Raw genomic sequence first — 24275 nt, 5'->3', positions numbered from 1 at the left:
CACCTGGCAAGGTGAGAAGGTCAGTCTCCCCCTTTTGTGTGTCCTTGAGACAATTCGTTACATTCTTTCTTCCACGGCCCGCACCCTCATTGGCCCGCCACCGCACTTCCCCATTGGCTGTGCTGGCCGGGGACGCGCCGTGATTGGTCCCCAGCCTGGTGCCCAGGCGCTAGGTCTGTCTCCTGGTGAGGGTAGGATCTAGAGTCCCCAGTCTGGCTCGCGCGCGAGGCCAGCGACAACTGTCCCGGCAGTCAGGGCTTCAGATAACCTCCCGCATGTCCTGGGAGAGGGGACGTCGTGTGCACGGGCACGCACCTCCCGCAGCGCGTGAGTATAGACCAACCGCTGCTATCACTGCGCCGGCTCATCTTCGCAAAGGTGCACTTGGCCATGTGGGTGTTCATGCACAGGTGTGGGCTGTGCGTGCCCGTGATCCAAGCAGGTGAACGTTGAGGTCTGGGGCCAGACCTTCAGCGGGCGTGTGTGTATGGCATCGTGACAAAGTACAGAGTTCTGAGAATGATTTTGGCTTTCTCTTTTACGTGATGTAATAAGCGTAGGGAACCAAAGGAAGCTGCCTGGGAGTTGCAAAACACTATCCAGCCTATTGTGTACTTTTGCGCAGGGTGTGCTCATAAGCGTCACACTCAAACGTTTCGTGGAGTGATGCTAAAAACTGATGAAAATTTCTCTGAATCGCAGAAGAGGCAGAGGTCATATTTTTCAAAAATTTAGTGTAGGGAGTTTTTAAAATGTCGACTCCAAGTGTGTACTAAGTGGTGTTTTGATAGGAACGGGTTAGTGTTCAATAGGCAAGTCGAGAAAGGTAACTTGAAAGTGTGCTTTGCTCTGCAGATGAGGAGTAGCAAAAAAAAAAGGCAGGACGGTATGAACCGTCCCCGTGCCTTTCTAGAAGAGTTCGTCGGTGAGGCTGTCTACTGACTTTGTTGGACTGCAGAGCGATGTGCTTGCTGGTCTGACCCACAGGTTTGAACACAGTGAAAAGCTTTTAAAAGGGAATATATGTCAGGCATTCTGAAATGCCTATTATCTTTGGCCCGGGTTTCCTGCAGAATGAATGGGGTTTTCACAGAAAAAGTATCCAGCAAACCTCTGTCCACAGGGCTGCAGAGCCCGGAATTCCTCCAGATTCAGCTTCCCACTCCGTCGTGCACTCCACTTCTGCTAAAAGGAGTAGCTCGTGCTGCGTGCCTTTGCTCCGGGTGGTCATAGAATCGTGACAGTGACCTTACAGAGGCAGCAAACTTTATAAAGACTTTCTCCCCTCCTTTGTACAGACAAATTAAGACCTCGGGCTTCTTGGCTCATACAAAGTCACACGGGAGATTAACACGGAGCTGGAGGTCCAGTCCAGGTCTTGAGCCAGTGGATAATCCAGCCGGCCTTGCCCTACACCAGTTCATCCCACTGGCCGGGTACCAACTCTGAGTGCAGCGTCATCTCACCCACGGTGGGTTCTTAGGCCTAGTGCCCTGCCCCCCCCCCCCACTAGCTCTGTCCTGAATTTCCAAGATTCTCACACATTTTGGTTGCCCAAACATTTACACTCATCCCCCAAATGTGGCCAGTTTCTGGAGTCAGGAGAGGTATCCAGATTCTTGCCCCTGGGTAATCCCTCCCCTCCTCTCCAGCATCCCCTTCGAAGGCTTTTTAAGCTTCCGAGATGTGTGCCTCTCACTGTGGATCTGGCCAAAAACTGAATTCAAGAGATCGTTATGCTTAGGATCCAGAGAGGGCTTTTGGGTTTTGGTCGGACTAGCTGTTATTCCTTGCCTCCAAGGTCTTTTCGTCATCCTATCCTGTCTTACTCTGACCTGCCGTGCGAAGGACGGTTTAGATGCCGATACGTTAATCCCAGCCAAGGATTTTACTAATTTGGTGGCAAAACAAGATTAAGTTAGAAACCAGTGTGGATGGGGCTGGCCAACTTCTTAGAGGAATTGGGGCCTAAACTAGGAATAAAAGGACAGGTTGACTTCTCAATAGGTAGAGACTGGGGGGCAGGGGACAGAAGGAGGGGCGGCATCCCAGGGCAGACAGGCAGGGGCCACAGAATAGAGGGTGGTGGGCAGGAGAGCAAATGTTTCTGTTATTGGTGTGAGGGAAGGGAAAATGGGAGAGTCTGCTATCAAAATGCAGATTTCCAGGTCCCGGGGACAGAGTCTGGGACTCTGCTGTCCTTATACCTCTGGGGGCAGTTTCCTTAACACACGTGGCCCCTGCACAGGACATTTAGGGGAAAAGGTTTGTTTTTGTTCTGTTCTGTCGTAAATAAAAGATCCCTTCTCAATCTCATTTTTACAGTTGGTTCCCCCTTTCCTAGCAGAAGAGCCAACCTGGGGAAAAGGCAGAAGGAGGGTCTTGCTCTCCCCTCCCCCCACCGAGACTGTGGCTTCTGCCGTACTCACCCCGTGAGCCACCCCCTGACACAGACCACAGGTGCGGACAGGCCAGATCCACCTGTATTATCCCAACAAAAAGCTCTGTCTGAACAATACTTACACCTCAGCTCCTGTTAGGTGCACAGCGCAAGTTAATAAAGACAACTCGAGACGCATGCCTTCTGGAGATCCTACCAGCTCATTCCTAGCAGAGAGCAGGATGGCATTTAGGAGCAGGACATTTAAAATTGCACAGGGTCTTATCAAGTTTCATATCTGCTTGGCTTGAGGGAAGGATCCTCTCCCATCATCCCTGCGTCCTGCCCTGCTCCTGCCTCAAGGGGGAAACTATCTCAGACTCCTGACCGCGGGGCGCCTGGAGCAGGCAGGGTGAGGCAGAGGCCCCGGCTCGGCAGGTGGGCAGGATGCTCTGGGACTGGCTTCACCCCTAGTGGCAGGCAGTGAAGACTGGCCCAGGGGGTCCGTCCCCTTTGTGAGAGGCAGGGGGTCACAACCCTTATCCTGTGACTGAAACCACACAGCCCTCCAGGTATTTGGGTGGAGTGTGTTTGGGGAGAAGCCTGGGAGGAAACCCCGATTACCAGCATTGGCACCGCGAGAGAGCTTCAGATTTCCCATAAGCCCAGGGGCCTTTGGTGTCAGTATTCTGAGACCCTTAGAGAATTCTAGATCCTGGGAGAATCCTAGTGTTTATTTTACTTCTGCTCACTGACCTAAATTCCCTGCTGTCCAGGCACATTCATTTCTTCTTAATTTAAGCAATTAAAGAAAGCCCATGCTCTTCGGTTCAAAAGATTTTTATTTCTTCCCCAGGCAAATCAAAAGTTTCTTTGTTTCACTTTGCTCCCTATTAAAGATTTGTCAGTGTCTGGGAAGTGAGGCTATAGTTTTTAACCCAGCCATCAGGCTGGATGGGCCTGTGCAGATTCTATGGCTGTCCTCTGTGCACTGATGGTGGCATTCTGGGTAATAAATGTTACAGGAGCTTCACAGATCAGTGGCACAGACACCCACAGACGTAGTGGCACCCACTTACTATCTTCCTGCCATTGTTTTGAGAAGCGAAGAGAGGGAAAATAGACCCATCGGTGAAAATTACGTTGTTGGTAGATTTGTTTTCTGATCTAAATGGTGTTTTACAAATCCCACGCTGCCTGATTGGGTTCACTATCTCTGTGGCTGGTTCTCCCTGTAGAACTTAGTGGGAATGCTTTCTCAAGCCCCCTTCCCCGACATTCCCTCTATGGAGGAGACTTTGTTCCCAGCTGCCAGATGTGGTGCTTGGAGAGAGGTGTTGCTGTATGGGCCCTAGTGATGGCTCAAACCGTGAAGGTATCAGCATCACCTGGGGAGCGGGCTGCCCACCAGATGCCTGGGCCCAGTAGATTCCGAACCAGTATTTTCAAGGTGGGGCCTGGGCGTGTGTATTTTCTACAGTCCCCCAGGTGATTGACATACATCAAAACAAGCAAACCCCAGGCTGAGGTCATGGAATGTCCCTGGGTGGCAGGCAGGACCGAGCTCAGGGAAGCCTGGGACCCAGTGGAGGGCTTCCATTAGAATTCACTCAAAACCCCAGCACTGAGCACCTTCTGGGAGTACAGAGGTGATGAAGGTGTGGCCCCTCTGTTCAAAGGGCTGGCTGTCCTCTGGGTGGTGGGGTGAGTGCCTGAAGGAGGAGTCTATGACTCAGGTAAGAGACCTTGGTCCCTGTCTTTTACTAAAACTGTTATGGATCCATCCCAGAATTGCCTCTCCTAGGGGAGGGCTCCTGCTTTGTAAACTCAGATGTGACAACCTAATGATCATCCTCAGAATGCACAGCAGGCCAAGGCACACCTGCTTCTAAATCTCTGTCATTATGTGACTTTTTGCTTTCACAGGTATAAAAGTGCATCTCTCCTTTTTTGAGATTATATATATATTCGCGAATATATATATAATATATATGTTATATATATTATATATATATATAATCATATATATAATATATATATACACATTCATGAATATATATTCACGAATATATATATATATATTCATGAATATATATATATATTCATGAATATATATATATATATATTCGTGAATATATATATATATATATATATTCACGAATCTAAGGACACACCTTGATGGATTTCTTTTTGTACATATACCCGTGTAACCACTACCTAGATCAAAGAGGGGTGCATTCTCATGGGAGGAAAGACCTCAAAGGGTGTGGACACATGACTTTTCAGCTTTTCACAGACTGTAAGGAATGAGATCTCAGGGGTATGGCTTGCTTTCCTTGGCCACGGCCAGTCAATTTAACAAGTGTCTGGTGAGTACCTGCAACGTTCTGGAAAATCCCTGGGGTAAAGCAGCAGTGCCCTTCAACTGTAAGTCAAATATGAGCAGCTTGTGTTCTTAGGAGTCCAGTTTAAATTCCAGATTTTTGTGTCCTCTGTTCTTTATTGTGTATGTTATTGATTATATTCGTCGGTTTGGGACCTGTTACTTGGGAGTGGTAACCCCTTTCTGTTTCAGTCTGCCTTCCTCTTTCTTTAGTACTGTATTTTTATTATTTAGGGCCAAAGAAGGGCATACTGTTACATAGCAGCTTGTAATGGCGGCCTCTGGAGAAGGCAGTAACCCCAGTGGCAGAGCAATACCCTGGCCCCTGGCACAGCTGTGGGAGCTTGAGCCGAGGGTGGCCCGCCGACGCCTGTCCCAGGCCCGCCACCGAGCCACCCTGGTGGGGCTGTTCGGCAACCTCCGGAAAATGGTCTACTCCCAGTCTGATCTCACAGCCTCAAAGGTAAGGGGACCTGGGTGTGGGAGGAAAAGTCTCCAACGTGGAGGGACTGTGGGGTGAGGTGGGGACCGGCCTGGAGCCCCCAGTCCCCCCACCCCCACCCTCAGGGCTGCAGTCAGGATGAGGTCAGTGATCAGAGGCGGGCACCTCGTGGCGCACGGCGTGTGGCTGCACGTGGGTGACGCGTGAGCTGGACCTTCCCTGCCCGCAGCAGACAAGCCTGGCATCAGAAGGGAAATAACACCCCGAGAGGCCTGGTTAGCGGCTCCTGTGTCTGTCCCTCGAGCGGACAGGGGTGACCTCCGGCATCTGCTCCGGGACCCTGCCTCTCCACTCAAACACACACGCACACATGCACACACGTGTGCACATACACACACAGACACACGCACATGCGTGCGACTTGGTTCTGGGCACCAACCAGATCTTTTCCGCAAGGCAGCAGAGCCCTCTGGGTAAGCATTTATCTGTTCCTGCTCTTGATTTTGCCTTTCTCCCTCGATAGCTTCTTTATTGCCTGTTAGTGCCTCTGGCAGAGCACGGAGGAAGGTTCCGGTGTTTCGGGTGGTGGTGCTAGAAGGAACGGAGCTCGTGTTATTGGAGGAGCCTTATAGGAGGTCTCCAGTAGGGGAGAGGGCCCCGAGATCTTCTCGCTCCCCCTGCCCTCTTGGAACAGCGGAGGCACAGGGGTCCGAAGGGACCTGTCAGCTAGTTGGTGGCAGGGCCGGGAGGAGGGTCTCAGCTCCCGGCTCCAGACCTGGTGGTCTTTCCAGAGACCAGCCGGTTGCCTGCGACAGTTTCTAGCTAGCAGATTTTCCCTCGTGGGCTGGTGGGTTTCAGCGGAGCCGCATTTAAGGACAGGGACCGCTTGAGGGGCATGAGCCCCCAGCCTCCTGCTGCCGGAGCTAACACAGCCTTCTCCTACTGAGGGCCAACACAAGAATTCCTCCTCAGCTGGCACGGGGCCAGGGCCTCTGTGACTGTGGCTTGATTGAGTGGCACCTCAAGCACCTTTGTGCAAGACGCCGAGTAGGGCCGAGAGGGTTTTTGGGTGAAAGAATCTGAACAGAGATCCTGCCTGCTCTTGTAGAAGGGTGTGGAGGGTGAGAGGTGCGGGGGCCACTGTTCCTCCTCTCTCTGCTGAGCCAGGCTCGGGGGCTCAGGGCAAAGAGCCCGTCTGGGCATAGCTCTGCGCCGTGTCCCCTCGCCGAGGAGGAATCTGCTACCTGTGCCCAGGGATGCGCTGAAAACCCAAAGTCCCCGTCACTGGCCAGTGAAGTAGTGTGCACAGACTGGCAGCATGACCAAAGAAAGAACAGGGCCCCAAAGTAAATAATCGAAGTCAAATATAGAGGAAAACTATATTTTCCTCTATATTTGCACCCCCTAAAGTCTGTACCTCGTGACGTGGTGATGGAGAGCCTGGTGGATTGGCCTGGGTCCATGTGAGACAAGGTACTTGCCAGGCTCCCGTCACCACCTCCCTTAAACACGGGCAACAGTAACGGCTTCCTCAGAGGCCTGTCGTGGCACCTAATAAGATCGCTGCGTGGAAAGATGTGGCATTGTCATAATGGCTTCCGTCTTGGTCACTTACTAGTGTATTACCTCATTTATCTGCCACAATTCCATTCTGATCTCATTTTACAGAGGAGGAAATGGAGGCTCCAGAAAGGTAAACAATTTGCCTGGAATGGCACAGCCAGGAAACAGCAGGCAGACCAGGTGTTCTCTCTCTTCTCCTTTTTCCCTCATCCTGCTTGAGGGACAGCCCTGAATTCTGCCTTCGTCATAGGCATGAAGAAAAGGTTCGCCCTAACAAAATACCAGGAATAGGGTGGCTTGAAACAACAGAAATGTATTGTCTAGGAGTCCTAGAGGCTCAGAGTCCAGAATCAAGGTGTCTACAGGGCCATGCTCCCTCCCTCTGAAGGCTCTAGGGGAAAAGCCTGCCTGCCTCCCAGCTTCTGGCGTTTGCTAGCAATTACTTGGCGTTCCTTGGCTTAGAGATGCCCCACTCCAGTTTCTTGGCTGTCTTCTCACTGTGTCTTCACCTCATCCTCCCTCTGTGCACGTCTGTCTCTGCATCCAAATTTCCCCATTTAATAAGGACACCAGCCACGTTGGATGGATTAGGGCCCATTCTATTGACCTCGTTTTAGTTTAGTCTACGAAGGACCTATTTCCAAACAGGGTGACATTCACAGGTTCTGGGAGTTAGAACTTCAACATATCTTTTTCAGAGGGATATAATTCAACCCAGAACTAAGGTCCTAATTAGCCTGCCAAGAACATTCTGGAAGCACCCGGCTTCCATGGCTCTGTGTTGGCCCTCTAAGGCTGCAAGTGAGCATGGGGTGTCTGGGCCAGAGGGCCAGAAAGGCCTCACCTCATCCTGATTAAGAACAAGCCTGAGATGCTGGGAACCAGGTAAAAGGAGTATTCGAGGGCCGCCTGGGTGGCTCAGTTGGTTAAGCGTCTGACTTCAGCTCATGGTCTCGTGGTTCGTGAGTTCAAGCCCCTCATCGGGCTCCTTGCTGACAGCTCAGAGCCTGGAGCCTGCTTCGGATTCTGTGTCTCCCTCTCTCTCTCTGCTCCTCCCCTACTCGCTTGTGCTCTCTTTCTCTCTCTCTCAAAAAATGAATAAACATGTAAAAACATTTACAAAATAAAATAAAAGGAGTATTCGAGATCTCGCCATCAACTGCATTCTCCTGTCGCGGTTTTGGGGGCAGCAGAGTGTCGTGCTTCTCGCTCCCCTCAAGCCTCCTTTCTGTGCACCAGGCGGGACGCTGGGACGGCACCGGGGCTGTGCGCCCGTGGCTGCTTTGGCTTCCTCTCGCACTGCCCGCCCCGGCCCTGACCACACCTGGCTTCCCCAGTCCCCTGGGGCGGCCCACGTCCCCAGCCACCCCGTCTCTGTCCCTGCGTGGAGGCCTGCCTTCGAGACACTGCGCTCTCCAGAGCTCAGCTCGGCCTGCTTGCTCGGCTGCCGTGCTCTAGGTCGTCTGGACGCCTCCAGCTGGAATCAGTGTCCCTTCCCACGCGTTTCCACGGCCCTTGGCTTCTACTCCCTTTGGAGCCTACTGAATTCTAGCCTGTGTTACAAGTCGTTTCCACGCTTGCCTTGTCCTTCCTGCTGGAAAGCAGGTGCCATCTGATTTACTCTGTGTCCCCAGGGGCCGAACACACAGCTCTGCCTGTTGCACTTGCCTGATGAACGTATGGAACTCTGGACAGCTATCGGTGGTCAGCCAATAAACAGTATTTAGCATTTCTTGTGTTTGCATAATCTTGCAATCACCATTTGACTTTAGGAATAGGGGCGCCTGGGTGGCTCAGTCGGTTGAGCATCCGACTTCGGCTCAGGTCATGATCTCGTGGTTCATGAGTTTGAGCCCCGCGTCGGGCTCTGGGCTGACTGCTCAGAGCCTGGAGCCTGCTTCGGATTCTGTGTCTCCCTCTCTCTCTGCCCCTTCCCCGCTCATGCTCTGTCTCTATCTCTCAAAAATAAATAAACGTTAAAAGAAATTTTTTTAAAGGAATATTACACACAGGAGAGAAGGAAGGGGAGAAGGAGGAGGGGAATGCTTTTGACTTAGCCCTGCAGCAACAGGAAATTCAGAGTTCAAGTTGACAGGGCATTTGGTGTTTTTTGATCAGCTGAAGTGTATGCATCTAGCAAATAAGAACTATTTATTTCATATTAACCAGCCAGTTGCTCATTGCGATAACTGAGCAGAAGTTAGTTCTGGGTCTTGGTGCCAGCCTGGGGCTGCTGTTCGGCCACAGTTCACTCCATCTTCAAGGAGCATATATAGCTGTTTGCCCTTCGGAAGCCCTAGTAGTTTGCAGAACACAGCCCTGTTGCCAAATATTTTAGCATTTCTGTGAGAACCGTCTCCAGAATACAAATTAAATGCTTCCGAACAAACTTCCCGACCTTTTTATTGACAATGTCAAGGAATGTGACTTTGCATCTGAGGGAGCATGGCGTCAGCCTGCGGAACGGACTCCTGTGTCCACGAGACCGCAGCCTCGGGGGTGGAAGGCTGGCTTTTCAGCATTGTCTGTCTCGGTTCCCAGTGGCAGGTTTTGAATAAGGCGAAGAATCATATTCAGGAGCTGGAGCAAACCTTGGACAATCTTCTGAAGATGAAAGGTAATGGACCCCTGTCGGCCACCCCCGTCTCCTTCCCAGGGAAAGACTGGTTGGTCTTTCCACCGAAAGCAGAGCGATTGGATTAAGCCAAGTGAGCAGGTATTTCCTGCGTGCCGACCATGTGCCAGGCACTGTGCTGAAACCAGGAGTGCAAGGAGATTCGTGCCCCTGCACTCAGGGAGCTTACAGTCTGGCAGGACAGACGGAAGCCATCAGGTACCTGATCCCATCTTGAGAGACCAGAGAGGAAGCGGACCGGTACTTATCACGCCCAAAAGCAGAGCCTGGGTCCCTTTCTTGGCACTCAGTGTGGGAACAGTGGCTGGCGAGGAATTTGGGTTTACTAAGCTGGTGGAAACTGAATTCTAAAAGGGATACTTTTGGTGTCTTGATTGAGAAGGGCCGGTTTAAGAAACTTCTTCCCCTTACCTCTAGAAGAAGAGGTGAAACTGGACCCTTGACACCCTAACCCGAATCTGGGTGGGCTCAGGGACCACTCATGGTCCACCTGGATCAGAAGGGCAGGAGGGAGTCGACAGAGGCTGGGCCTCCCCGTTTGTGACCCTTGCCTTCACCTCCCCAATAGAATCCTTCAAGCTGGAGGACGGGAATGCAAACAGCTTAGAGGAGGTCAAGGCAGAATATGCCAGCATGTACTCTGGAAATCACAGGTAAGACCCCCAGGCACCACCGTGCAATCAGCAAAGGAGGGATCATCTCATTGAGGCAGACAACTGCATTGGCGGTTCCTAAATGATCAGCCACTGATCCCAACCCCATCCATTTCCGTAAGCCATCCTTCCCTTACCAAGTTAAGATACACCCTGTATCCCATACTAAAATCTGATCGATACTTACATCATGTGCCCATGTGAGAATGGCTACATTTCTTTTTAAATCATAATAATCAGGATTTTTCTCTAGATAGATTATAGACTTACAGCAATTAAAAGTGTGGCATCAGCTCAGGAATAGATTAATTATATTTTATAGTTATTGTATTTTAATTCATTAAGTTAGGAGTGAAATTCAGTGTCTTCCTTCAAGATCATTTGTATTTCTTTTCCTGGCAACCTTTAGTGCCTATTTTTTGCCCATTTGCCTGTTGGGTTGGTGGTCTTTTTCCCACATGGCTGTAGAAGTCCTCTGTATAGACCAAGCAATTAGCCATCTTTTAGGATATGACTTGCAAATAATTATCCTTTGGTCGTTTGTTTTATTATTTTGCTTTTGATGTTTTTGCTTTTTGTTTTGGCCACGCAAAAATGAAGTCTCATCTGTCCATCTGTTATGGTTACTCAGAAAGGCTTCCTGTGCTCTGAAATTTAAAAAAGAAAAAAAAAAAAAGAAGGGAGCCTGGGTGGCTTAGTTGGTTAAGCGTCCAATTCTTGATTTCAGCTCAGGTCATGATCTCACAGTAGCAAGATTGAGCCCCACGTCCAGCTCCCCACTCAGTGTGGAATCCCTCTCTACCCCTCTTTTTTTGCTTCTCTCTCTCAAAATAAATAAACATTTAAAGGGGCGCCTGGGTGGCTCAGTCGGTTAAGCAGCCGACTTCGGCTCAGGTCACGATCTCGCGGTCCGTGAGTTCGAGCCCCGCGTCGGGCTCTGTGCTGACAGCTCAGAGCCTGGAGCCTGTTTCAGATTCTGTGTCTCCCTCTCTCTGACCCTCCCCTGTTCATGCTCTGTCTCTCTCTGTCTCAAAAATAAATAAAAACGTTAAAAAAAATAAAATAAACATTTAAAAAAATAATGTTAAAAATAAAAGAATCTTCCCAGGTTTTCTTCTGGTGCACTTGCTTCTTAACATGATGCCTTGGAGATTACTCTTATCAGATGGAGAGATTCTGGGTTACAAATCCTGGTTTTCCAAATCGTGTCGTGCTGTTCTGCTCTCTTAAAACTGCCTTTTGAAGAGCAGAATTTGAAATTTTTGATAAAGTCTAACTTACCCATTTTTTCTTTTTGAGGTTGAGGTTTTGGTGTGAACCTAAGTATTCAGTGCTTTGGGGTGCTGTTACAAACGGCACTTCTTAAAAATTCAATTTCCAGTTGTTCATCACTGGAATATAGAAATACTATTGGTTTTCATATATTGACCTTGTATCCTGCAACCTTCCTAAACACCCTTCTTTGTTCTAGTCACATATTTGGAGATTCTTTGGGATTTTCTACATAGATTATAAATAAAATCAGTTTTACTTCTTCCTTTCCAATCTGTGTATCGTTTTGTTCTTTTGCTCGCCTTGTTGGACGGGCTAGAATCTCCAGTACTATATTGGATAGAAGTGGTAAGAGTGAACATCCCTGTCTTGTTCCTGACCTTAGCAGAGACATATTTTGTCTTTTACGGTTAAGTATGATGTTAGCTGTAGGTTTTTCATAGATGCCCTTTATCAGGTTGAGGAAGGTCCCTTCTATTCCTAGTTTGCCGAGAGTCTTTGTCATGAATGGATGTTAAATTTTGAGGAGTGCTTTTCGGCATCTATTGGGGGGATCGTTTGGTTTTTCTTCTTTAAGTCTGTTGTTACAGTGAATTCCACTGATGGAATTTCATCAAAGTTTGAGCCAGCCATCCTGCATTCCTGGGATAAACCCCACTTGGTCGTGATGTGTACACACACACGCACGTGCACATGCTCACATTAAAATTGTGTTCAGAATGTCAGTGTCACTGTTCATGAGGGGCATTAGTTTGTGGCTGTCTTGTTTCTGTTTTCTCACCAGCCTAGTCTCAAATAAGGTTTGTCATAATGGCTCTGCCAACTGGTGCCCAATCGAGGCAGTTGGGAAGGATGCTGAGGGGGAGGAAGAGGAGGAAGAAGAGGGGGAAGACCACGAAGAGGAGGAAGAGGAGGAAGAGGAAGAAGAGGAAGAGGAAGAAGAGAAGAAAGTGGAGCCCTTACACTCCCCAGTCACCTTGTTGCCGGACCTCATGGAATTTGAACGGTGTGAACGGCTGGGAGGGTGGCTTCACGCATGGCCTGAACTCTTGTGGGGAAGGGGTCAGAGGCTCTGTCTGCAGCAGGCTGCATCCCCGGTGCACTTCCAGACCAGGCCCCAAATCAAGGAAGCTCCAGAATTTCCATATGTTAGGGGCTTGGGATGGGGTTGGCAGAAGAGCTAGAGTAATAATCTTGAAGTTACATTGCACAGCACATACACTGAGTTTACTTAGACTGGGTATTTATTTGGGGTGACTTTATGGGGGCTATGATGGGGATTAGGAGGACCAAATACCCCCATACACACACACACACACACATACACACACACACACACACACATACACACCAGCTGCATTACTGGTCTTATAGTAAGAAATACAGTGGATGACTGGCCTGGACTCCAACAGCCACCCACTGCCCCTCCTCAGACTTAAGACCCATGGCAGCCATGTTGGCTTCTGGAGGCCAATAGAAGGAGGCTCGCTCCACAGCTGAGCCTTTCCGACCCTGAAATAAAGCAAGCGTCATATCATGGCTGCACATTCATGGGGCTTAGAATTATAAGCACTTTTCCCATGGGCTGAGAGGTGAGCAGGGAGCGTGGGCTCCTTGTTCTCTCTTCTATTAGGCAGAGAGCTCCATGGGAACTCTGGGAAGACGTGGGGGAAGGACCCTGGAGCCCAGATCTATATCATTCCACGGCCCCCCAGATGGCTTCTGCTCTCCAAGTGTCAGGGGCATGCAGACTAGAAAGGCTAAGCCCCTGGTAAACCACAGAGCTGTGGCACTGCCCGTGTACTGTGGACCACCCCACTAATGGACACCTGAGGAGACGGTTTGGGGAGGGACCTTCGGCCACTGGCTTCAGGTCTGGGAGATGACGCCATTTCTGTTCCAGGTATCTCAACTTTTACAAACAGATGATGGACCTTCTGATCGGGAATGGGATTGTCTCCTCACAGGAGGTGACACTCCCCATCGTCTCTGCAGCCATCTCCCACCTGTGGCAGAACCTCTCTGAGGAGAGGAAGACCAGTCTTCTGCAGGCCTGGGCACAGAGGAACAGCGGCCTCCTGGGCCTTGCTGGTACCTATCAGGAGGCAGGCTGTGCCGAGGGCAGCGTGAAGGACAGTGGGGTTGACAGCCAAGGAGCCAGCTGCTCACTCGTCTCTACCCCAGAGGAGGTGAGCAGACCGTCTCTGGGTCAGGGGGAGGAGTGTGTGGGAACGATTCCGTTGCCTTTGGCCTGGAGACACCAGGGGTCTGCTTGGGGTCATTTACCAAATGTGTGGTAGTGTTTAAATTCTGACTCAAGCCGTGTGTTTCTGATTTTCCCGGCCTAAGCGCTACCACCACAGAATGGCATTCCTTTTTCTCCTGCTTCCTGAGCTTTCCACGGGGACCATAGAAGAGAAGGCTTAAAAGGTCATTATCAGCTGGGATTGTTTTCGCTGCCAGTTACTCGCTCATTAAACCATGAAGGGAAAGGTGCTTCTCCCATGCAGGGAGTCCCAAGGTCAGGAGGGCTTCCCATTAGTCTCAGTGAGGTCACCGTGGACTTGGTCCTTCCCCTCTCCCTGCTCTGCCTCATCGTAAGGCTGACCCCTCACCTTGTCTCCCCTCCCCACCTTCCCGTGTGACTGTAGAATGGCAGCTAGGAGCCTTTGAGCTGTATAGTCCCTCCTCCACATCAGGTAAGAGAGAGAAAGATTCATGTGGCTCTTTCTTAATGGTCAAGGAAGACCTTTTCCAGAAATTTCTGCCATACCTCTCCTGCCCTCCCATTGGCCAGATTGCCAGATTACTGAGCCAATGACTGACATCATCGAGAACGTATTATGTTTGGACCGGTTAGGCCCAATCCCTAAGAGGAGGTCAGTTCCCACCCCCAAGAGCATTGCTGCCATTCAGTGAAAAGAGAGGAATTCACTATCGACTATTGGCCTCTCAAAGCAGTGTGTCTGGTGGCATTAGTGGTCACTCAATGCTGAGATCGAAGCGGGCCCCTCAGCTGCGCTTCCAGAATTAGAACAGCCTCAGGAGGCTGCTGCTGCCTCACGGCCCTTCTGACCTGCTTCTCTAGCTTGGGGCAGGCAGTTCTGTGCTCTCTGCGCCTGTCCTGTGCTTTGCAGGACACTTAGTAACCATGGCCTCCACCAGGTCAGCCGCACCCCTCTGCTTGCCCTGACTTTCCAAGCACCCCTTAGTGGGTGGTCCCTTTGAGGAGATGTTCTGTGGCTCTGTGGGGAGCCTTAGAGCCAGACAGCTTTGTAGTGCCTGGGACCCCGGGGATACAGCCCTGAAATGCTCCATTGTCCAGGAAGTTGCCCAGCCCTCAGGGCCCGGGGCCCGGACAGCAACAGGATGTCAGTCACCTAGTCCAGGGCTTCCGGTTTACTGATGAGGCCTAAGGAGTGAGGTGGCTTGTCCAGGATGCTCAGCTCCTGCTTCAGAGGTTGTATCTCCTTCATCAAAGAATTTTTCAAATCTTTCTTTGGTCACCTGTCTATGGTCAGCCTTCCGTGATCTCCCCTGATCCTTCTCAAGTGGAGTCTAGTAAAAAGGCAGGTACCTGGCTAATACCTCAGACCCACTGAAGTGGAGTACCTGACCCCTCAGGTGGCTCAGAACCTTCATTTTTTAAAATGTTTGTTTATTTTTGAAAGAGAGAGAGAGAGAGAGAGGGGGAGAGAGAACGAGTGGGGGGGGGGGGGGTGGGCAGAGAGAGAGAGGGAGACACAGAACTTGAAGCAAGCTCCAGGCTCTGAGCTGTCAGCACAGGGCCCGATGTGGGGCTTGAACCTGTGAACCACTAGATCATGACCTGAGCCGAAGTCGGAAGCTCAACCGACTGAGCCACCCAGGCGCCCCAGAACCTGCATTTCTAACAAACACCCCAGGTGACTGATGTATGAGGGCATTTTGGAAGGAACTCTCAGTGCAGATATGCAACAGTGAGTCAGCTTTTGTGTATGTCCCCTCCGCTCCCCCAGTTGGACTTGGGCTTCTCACCTATTTGTCCATTAATGTTGGCTTCACCACGAGAGGACCTGAGTTCTCCTCCATAGTGGTCAAAGCGGGGCCAGGAAACCAGTCGCTGGAGACCTCATACCCAAGGCATGTCAGCCAGCCTCGATGTCTTTGTAGCCCCGAATCGCCTGGCCCTGAGGTCTCACACAAAGAAGGCAAAAGGAAAACATATGCCAAATGTGCAGACAAGTGTTTCAAGCTGTAAACCGATGTGTACAGGCGTGTATGTGCATTTGCAGCATGAACCTTTCCTCAGGGAAGGGCAGACCCAACCCAGAATCTAATGTCCCCAAATCATGGAAGCAGCTGATCTTTTCCAGAAAGGGCTAAGGGCTCACATTCTTCTGGCAGCAGAGTTCCTCAGCAGTGCCCAGATGAGGGCTCTGCCTCACTGCCATCCCTAGGCTTGGGCCAACCCAGGGCTGGGTGACCAGGTGAACAGAAGAGAGAACAGTTACACCCAGAGCAGGGCCAGTCACTACTCTGGCTTCCAACTTAGTTGCAGTGAAGTCTTTATAGCTCCTGGTCCATCTGGAGAGGTTCTGCTGCAGAACAACTGTGTTTGGGGCCAGCTCCTGGATGCAGGGTCAGGTGTGCCTGGGAGGGTCTGAGAACCAAGGCCCCATGAGTGTGCTGGGTGCTCCAGAAGGACCACAGAGCCTGGCAGGGCACCCCTACCCCCGGCCAGGCTAGCTTCAAGAGCCGTATACACAGCTGAGGACAGTGTGTGGCCCAGAACTTCAGTGGGCTGAGTGGTCAAAGGCAGGAATTTCAGGCCCAGGACCCTGCCTCCCACCTGCTGGGGAAGAACACAGAGTGGATGGGCTTCTGGGCTGGTCCTTTCAGTGACCTCTTCCCAGACCCTCTTGGAGATAAGCAAAGGGATATTAGAAAGAAGATTCATCATAAAATGTCTAAAAGATCAGGAGAAGGGCCATCGGGTGCCTGGGTGGCTCAGTCAGTTCTTCCGACTTCAGCTCAGGTCATGATCTCATGGCTCGGGAGTTCAAGCCCCACGTTGGGCTCTGTGCTGACAGCTCAGAGCCTGGAGCCTGCTTTGGATTCTGTGTCTCTGTCTCTCTCTCTCTCTGCCCCTCTCACACTTGCCATCGGTTTCTCTCTCAAAAATAAATAAACATTTAAAAAATAAAAAAAAAAAAAAGAAGAAGAAGAAGAAGGGCCATCCACATGGCCAGAGTCCCAAGGGATTCAGTTCAGGGGAAGCAAATTGTAAGAAGATAAGAAAGACAGACACAAGACCTCCAGAGATAGAACAGTGTCTCAGGTAAGGGGAGAGACCCTATGGAACCTCCCAGAACCTGCCAGCTATGGGCCAGAGAGCTCCCTCTCCTCTTCTCAGGGTGACTGCCCTCGTAAATGGGGTGTCAGACACAGGGAGGCGTCCCTGGTGAAAATTATATAAGAATGTCCCGCCCAATATCTGGGACATTCTTGTACTGAAAACAAAAAACAAAAAACGATTCTTTATTTAAAATTCAAATTTAACGAAGCATCCTGCATTTTTATTTGCTAATCCTTGCATTCCTAAGTGTATATATCACATTCCTGTGGAATATTTAATATTCTTCAAGAAAGTAAACAAAAGCAGGACTGAAAGCCATCTAAATAACAAGACTGCAAAATCGAAATATCCAATGTAACACGCCCCAGGAAATGACCAGAGGGAAATCGGTCAATGTGTCAACAATAGACCTCTCTGGGTGGGACGGCTTCTCCGTGGTTTTCAGTTCTTTCTCTGTTTCTATTTTCCAAAGTCTTCACGATGAGCATGTGTTTCTTTTATAAAGCAGATTAATATCAGTAATAGCTAACGTTTCGGAGGCGGGTGCTTCACCGACCTCATCTTTATTTAATTCCTGTGGGTAGGCGCTATCGTGATTCCCTTTACATAAGAGGAAGATTCGAGAAATGAGGTCACTTGTCTGAAGTCACACGGCTTAGTGAGTGGCAGGACTGGGAGCTGGCCCTCCTGCAGCCTCACCCCAGCGCCCCCAACCTCTCTCCGGCTGTCCTGGCTGATAGATGACTGCCAGCTTGGGGATCCTGGGCTCGTGTGGCCTCTGCATCTCGGGAGGTGTAGATGAGCCCTCTCCCAGGGCAAACTGAAGCCTGACTCTGGCTGCTGCGTCTCATGCCTGGGCTCCCACCTTCTTTGGAAAGAGGAGACCGCAGTCCCTGGTGCTCCCCCATCCCTTGTGGCCACCTCTGGGGTTGGCACTTTGTTCTGGGCGGGCAAGCGCTTACTGTGCACGGCCTGGGAAGGTCACCAAGCAGAGATCCTGTGTTTGGGCCCCGGCTTTCACATACCCATCCTTTGGGGAGTGAGGGTTAAAGAGAGAGCCTTTCTATTCGTGTCCGCCAGCAGCCCAGAGCAGGTGCCAAACTAGTGCTGACACATCACGTTCTGTGCCTTCCTTCAGATACTCTTTGAAGATGCCTTCGATGTGGCAAGTTTCCTGGACAAAAGTGAGGCTCCAAGTACTTCTAGCTCTAGGTGAGGAAAGGGGTATGAAAGAGTGTGAGTGTGTGTGTGGACCCCTGCGCGGATGCTTAGGGGCCGCTCCCCTGCAGCCCCACAGAGGGGTGCAAAATTCCGCAGAAGTTCTTAGAGATCCACTTTTGTCTGTGGTTCGAAGCGGGCTGGTCCTAGGATCGTGCCACTGAGCTGAGGCTTCTTCTACGTAGAAAATGCTTCCATCCTGGCCCAGGGCTGAGACGCAGCGGGTCATGAGCTCGAGGCTGTTCACACTGCACCATCTTCCCAGGGTGAGGGGAGCCACGGGCAGGTTGCTGCGGTTGTCTGGTCTGAGAGGTGGGCAGGGGCTCCGGCCCCCCCACCCCACCCCGAGAGGCTGGGCCAATGTGGAAACGGGCCGTGCCCTGAGCTGGACAGGGGAGAAGTGGCTTTTCACGGTGCTTCTGGGGGTGGAGGTGGGAAGAGGGGAGGAGGGGACAGCTGACTCCATGAAGCGAGAAGACACAAAATAGGATCTGGGGAGACTCCCAAACAAGCAGCTTGACTAAATCCGTAGCACAGGGGCTTTTCGCAAAGAGAGCTTGATTGGGACGCAAATTCCTTTGTTGCTTTGGAAAGCTGTGGTCTTCTAACCTATAGGCACAGGTACCTGCGCCCGTGTCATGGCTAAAAAAAAAAAAAAAAAAAAAAAAAAAATCCCGATTATTTAGTTTTTCTTCTTTGGGAGTGAGGAGACATTCCTGTCCTCATACCCCAACAAATATCCCCACTCTCCGCCAAGGCCATGCGGCCAGGCTGTCCCCGGTCACCTGACATCAGCCTATGTCCCTCCCACCTGCCTGCTCCACTCGGCCTCAACAGACTTGTCCAAACTCTCCAAAGCTGTTTGATGAGATGACTCAAGCTCCTCTCAGCTGTGTGTGGGGTTTGGTTCTGCTGAAACGGGCTGGAAGCGGATGGATGTCCCTGTTTCTGAGCTGGGCTTGGGCTGTGGAGACAACTTCGCCAACCTGGAACTCCTTACTGTGCCGATGGAACACGAGAACAACCTATTAAAAATGTTTCCTGCTCTCCCTGGAAAAGGCATGGATTGCTGCCGGAGGGTTCCTACGTGGCTTGTGGGACCTCGGTCCCAGGGGAAGTGAGGTCAACATGCAGGCTCTCCCCGCATGACTTGAGGCTTCTTTGAAATTGTTGGGAAGGCAGCGGGAAGGAGTCTGCAAAGCAGGCCTTCTCCGTGCTGATGCTCTGTGTTAGACCTACCGAGGGGAGGCATCTCAGGGGACTGAGCCCAAGTGTGGCGGATGCCCCCTGAGCTCCGTCAGCTGCCACAGGGGGACCAGGACCGTGGAGCGTGGCTATGCGAGGGCGAGCCTGAGGGACAGAGGCAGTTTAGCTCCCTTCTTCCAGAGGCCACAGCTCAGAACGCTAAATTAGGGTGCAGGAGCCAGTCTCCCTGTAGTCTCTCTTTTCCCGTGGGCTCCATTGAAGCCGAGGCAAGGCAGACCTCCAGGCTGTCTGAGAATTCAGCCGCGTGCTTCCAAGTGCGTGGTTCACCCTGTAAGCCACATATTTTAGGGGGTACCAGCCGAGGCCGAAGATTAGGATTCTAAATATTTGCGGTTTCTTCTCCTTTGTCAGTTCAGCATTTGCCGGCAGCAACCCAGAAAATCCAGAGGAGAAGTTTCAGCTCTACATGCAGATCGTCGATTTTTTTAAAGGCCTTTGCTGCGTTAACACTCAGTTAAAACAGGTAGGACTGAGCAGAGTGATGGGAGGCCTCTGCTCACCTCCCACAGGATGCCAGAAAGGACTCTCGAGATGAGAGTCAGCCTGATGCACCCTGGGGAATAGAAGATGTCCAGGGAAGCTGAGGGACGAGACTGATGGATGTTCCCCGGGCAGGCCTGAGATGGGGACCTGGCTCTTGGCAGGCATTTGTAAATGTTGTGTGACTGGGTGACAGCTTTTGGAGGGGCTGAGCTGTTCTGTCATCTTCTGAGCCCCTGTGCTAATGTTTGCTGTCAGCTTTTGAAGGACATTAATTTCCGCTTCCCAAAAGCTGACTGTGTCTTCATTAGAAGGTACATTCCAGAAATTTTCATGCGGGGAGGGGAGTGAGGCGTGAGGCACCAAGGGCACAGGCCGCTTCAGATTCATAACCGAGGAATTTCTCTCCGAATTTAGCGAAGACACAACTGTTAATTTAAAAAGGTAGGCAATAGGGGCGTCTGGGTGGCTCAGTCAGTTAAGCGTCCGACTTCGGCTCAAGTCATGATCTCACGGTGCGTGGGTTCAAGCCCTGAGTCAAGCTCTGTACTGACGGCTCAGAGCCTGGAGCCCACTTCAGATTCTGTGTCTCCCTCTCTCTCTGCCCCTCCCCTCCTCATGCTCTTTCTCTCTCTCTCAAAAATAAACATAAAAAAAACTAAAAGAAATAAAAAAGTAAGCAGTAATAATGACAACGCTTGTCTAAAAATAACTAGGACAGCTTTTCAATAGGTTAAGGTATCATCCTATTAGTGGCCCTCTTCCTACTGACCCTTCCTTGCCTCTGCCGAGACCACTCTGAATCTCCACTTGGGGCCCAGGGCCCCCCCTCCGCTTGCTCCGCACCACCCATCAGCTCTTGGCCGTCCGGCCCTTACTGCTGTGTCCGCCTTCTCTTGGACACAGGAAAGTCAGTCCACTTTACCGAGGCCAGTCTTTGCTTTCCCTGCTTCCTTTTCCCCGCATATAGTAGAAAAGAAAGACCAAGCAGGACTGGGTATCCGTATAAAGCAGAGAGGTGCTCGAACTTGAATCCTCTTGGGAGCTAACCGGAAATGCAGATTCCTGGTGCCCCGGCACCCGAGATTCTCATTCACTGTTGTGAGGCAGGGCCCCAAGAATGCATATTTTGAACAAGCTGGCCAGGTGGCTCTGGGGCAGGAGGCCGCCAGCCTTCACCATACGCTGTATAAAGAGGGAAATCTCATTCTCTTCCCCATCCACCTCCCCTGTCAGCTTGACCGAGGTCGTTGGATGAAACTCTAATTAGCACCTGTATGGTGTCCTAGGAAGGCTGTGTTAGCACTCAGCACCTGGACAGCACCTAGGACTGGCTTAAAACAACAAAGATGTCTTCTCTCACAGTTCTAGAGGCCAGAAGACCAAATCAAGGCCAAATGTAGCCAGAAGCTAGAGAAGGTGCAGGGCCATGCCGCCCCAGAAGGCTCTAGGGAAGAGTCCTGCCTTGCCTTTTCCTAGCTTCAGGTGGCCCCTACAGCCCTTGGCTTGCAGCTGAATCCCTCGAGTCATGGTCTCTGTCTTCACATGGCCTTCTCTCTTCCATGTGTCTCCCAGTCCCTCGCATCTTCTTATAAAGACAACAGTCATTTGGATTAAGGCCCCCCCCAAATCCAGGATGAGCTCATCCTGTAATCCTTAAATTATTACACCTGCAAAGACCCTCTTTCCAAATAGGGTCCCAGGTGGGTGTGAACTGGGGTGGATAGGCTACTATTCAGCACCCAAGACCAGCAGATACCTCTCGCGACCTGCTGCTTTTGCAAATCTGCAGCTCAAAAATGCCTTGGACACCATTTTCGGGGGCTTAGGGAACTGGACCCTTCTGAACAACATTCAAGCCCTTGGTGTGACACAGACTTGAGTGTGTGGCCCCTCCTGGGATGCTTGGCCTCCTGGCGCCCCCTGTGCTCCACTCCCTCTTTTTCTCAAGCTTTGCTGTGGTCTTCACCCTGAATGAAGGGCCCACATGACTTTCCTAGAGACCACCTGGTTCCCTCTCGGATACGCTGGCTCCCCACGCACCCTGCCTTCCTCGGTAGAGCACCGTGAGCGAGGACGTCAGCAGAGTCTTCTCCCAAGCTGGCCATCACCCGGGGGACTATGTCCCACATTCACGAGGTGGTTGACTGGGCTTAGGGATGCCTCCCGGGGCCCAAGGGGACCGGCCCCTGACCAGGAGGGTAACAAACTACAGGGGTCACTTTCTGCCAAGGTGGGGAAAGACAGGAAGAGCAAAACCCAGGAACATACTTTTAGGGGGAGAGGTAATAGCGAGTCAGGTCAGTGGGGGGCCATTGTAAAGGGAATAAAAAACCCCTGCTAAACACACACCGTGCTGCTGCTTAAAAAAATTATCTAATAGTCAACCCATGTACATAGTTTAAAACTTGAAAGTTACCAAAAGATATACAAAGAAAACTCAGTCTCCTACCAGCGTCCCTTGGCTATGCCCCCATTCCTTTCCCCAAAGGCAATCACCGTCACCAGTTTCTTGTGCAGCCATCCAGAGATACTCTACGGATATTTATATATTCTTTCAAACACAAATGATAGTCTACTCTGCACACTGCCTTGTACTTCACTCTTTTCCTTTCAAATAGTATACCCCACAGAGAGAGAACCATCTCGTTCCTTTAATTTCAAATAGCTGCATGGTATTCCCTCGGTGGGTGCACCATGACATAACTCACTGTCCTCCATTGATGGGCATTTGGAACAAGCTTTGATGCTGTCCCCCCCTCCCCCCCCCCCCGCCTCTTACGTGATCCTGGAAACCCCCAGGATGGAAAAGCAGCCAAGAAAACCCTTTCTGAAGATCATAGAGTGTGGAGTTGAGTGAAACGGAAAAGGGACCTGCCCCCCGCCCTCCCCCGTAGCCCTTACTTCCTGGCCGGAAGCTAGAGAAGATGCAGCAAGAGATGGGGTGGACTCTCGGGGAGACATGGGGGCCTTCTCATCTGCCTGGGGACTGGATTCCTTAAATAACAACTGATCCTCTTCCACCCTGTGTTTTGCAGGAACCAGACCTCCCCGTTGACGATGAGATGATCATGTTGAGGTGCATGGAGACCTTCGATGATGAAGACCTGTGACGCACAAGGGCTGGGAAGGGAGGGGGTGAACGGCGGTGGGCGGCTTCCAAGTACTATGCCGACAGCCAAAGCTGTACCTGCCTCGGCCTTCCGGGACATTTTGGAGTGGCTGTCCCAGAGCATTTGGATGGTTTCCGTTTCTGATTGTTATAAAGTATTTGCAAAGTAGTGTGGCCCTGTGTCAGTCCCTCAGGGTTGTTTGGTGTGAGGGGTTGGCCGGATGCCAAGGCACACACCTGCTCCTGCTGTGTTCCTCTTCACGGGGGTCCTGGGGGCAGCCTGGCTGGAGCCCGGGCCACGGGCCTTTCAAGAAAGGACAGGTAGGGTCTGTCCCCAGAGGTGCCATGACACTGGGTACTTTCAGCACACCTTGGAGTCAGGACATAGTTCTGGTGGGTTCTAGAGAGTTCTGGAGGCCACTCACTCATCCTGCATGCCCTGGGAGCCCAGGAACGGTGCTGACCACTCATGTGCTGTAGGAGCTACAGGACATCAGGGCAGAACCAGCTTCCTCTGCTGCTTCTGGTAATAAAGACTCCTAAATGGAGTTCAAGCCAGATCCCAGAGTGTTCCGAGTGCTTTCTGGTGAGACTCCTGGCCGCGCATACGGGATGTGATAGTTGATTCTATGTGTCAGCTTAACTGGGCCACGGAACCCAGGTATTTGGTTGAACATTATTCTAGATGTTTCTATGAAGGTATTTTCAGATGAGATACACATTTACAATAGTAGACATTGAGTAAATACAGAATAATTATCCTCCTTAATGTGTGTCGGCCTCACCTAATCAGTTGAAGGATCGAATAGCCCTGAAGCCTGAGCTCGAGGAAGAGGGAAATCGCCAGTGACTGCCTTTGGACACACACAGCAACTCTTCCCAGTCTGTCTGCCTACTCTGCAGATTTGGGACATTCCAGCGTCCACAATCACATGAGCCCATTCCTTAAAATCTCTATGCGTGTGTCTGCACACGTATGTAATATGTAGACGTGCTTGTGTGGACATGCGTGTACACACGTGCGTGCACACACATCCTACATCCTATTGGCTCTGTTTCTCTGGAGACCCCTCACCAATACACCGAGCATGCACAGGAAGGATTCCCTGGCTTTTTACCACTTCCCATCATGACCACATAAGAAACTGAGGCGCAGGTTAAGGGTTAGGACACGAGCGCAGTCCTGCCTGCCCTGAGCCCCAGTGCTGGCCCCTCACCTCATGTCCTGTCATGAGCCCACCCCCGAGGCCCCCCCATGGGGGATACGCGAGGACTGTCGCTTCACTATTTATAAACAACCAAAATGGGGGGGGGGCAGGTAGGGGCTCTCCGCTGGGGGCTGTGCTGAGCAGAAAGAGGGGGGCTCAGCACCCGTGCTCACAACCACCCCCAGCCACTCCAGCAGCCAAGAACAAGGCAGCACGTGGGAAGGAAGAAAGAAATGTCTACAGAGGTGCCGGCACATAGTAGGTCCTCAAGGAATGCGGGCCTAACCAGCTCTAACCAGCCCCCACCCCACTCCTGTTTAGTCCT

General features: G+C 51.2%; 2 protein-coding genes across 3 annotated transcripts in view; one reads left to right on the top strand and one right to left on the bottom strand.

Moving 5' to 3' along the window:
* Positions 1–204: 204 nt before the first annotated feature.
* Positions 205–22911, top strand: STRA8 (stimulated by retinoic acid 8). Of its 2 annotated transcripts, none has more exons than XM_058724195.1 (9): positions 205–327; positions 4998–5226; positions 9310–9385; positions 9972–10056; positions 12113–12334; positions 13232–13517; positions 17805–17878; positions 19502–19613; positions 22669–22911. In XM_058724195.1, exons 2-9 carry the CDS (start codon positions 5035–5037, stop codon positions 22741–22743), a joined length of 1122 nt encoding a protein of 373 aa, XP_058580178.1. In that variant the 5' UTR covers positions 205–327; positions 4998–5034; the 3' UTR covers positions 22744–22911. The 2 variants fall into 2 exon arrangements, with proteins under 2 accessions (XP_058580178.1, XP_058580179.1); XM_058724196.1 differs by lacking the exon at positions 205–327 and adding an exon at positions 356–442.
* The window catches only part of LOC131508950 (solute carrier family 23 member 1-like), a 58954-nt gene continuing 51921 nt past the window's right edge, over positions 17243–24275 (bottom strand). The window contains exon 14 of the mRNA XM_058724192.1: positions 17243–18526. Within this exon, the coding sequence (XP_058580175.1) occupies positions 18489–18526 (38 nt within the window). The 3' untranslated portion in view covers positions 17243–18488. The remainder of the gene's footprint in view (positions 18527–24275) is intronic.

The sequence above is a fragment of the Neofelis nebulosa genome, chromosome 4 (genome assembly GCF_028018385.1).
Source record: "Neofelis nebulosa isolate mNeoNeb1 chromosome 4, mNeoNeb1.pri, whole genome shotgun sequence".
Lineage (NCBI taxonomy): Eukaryota > Metazoa > Chordata > Mammalia > Carnivora > Felidae > Neofelis > Neofelis nebulosa.
Note: the sequence above shows the minus strand (reverse complement) of the source record. Positions and strands in the feature narration are given on the sequence as shown.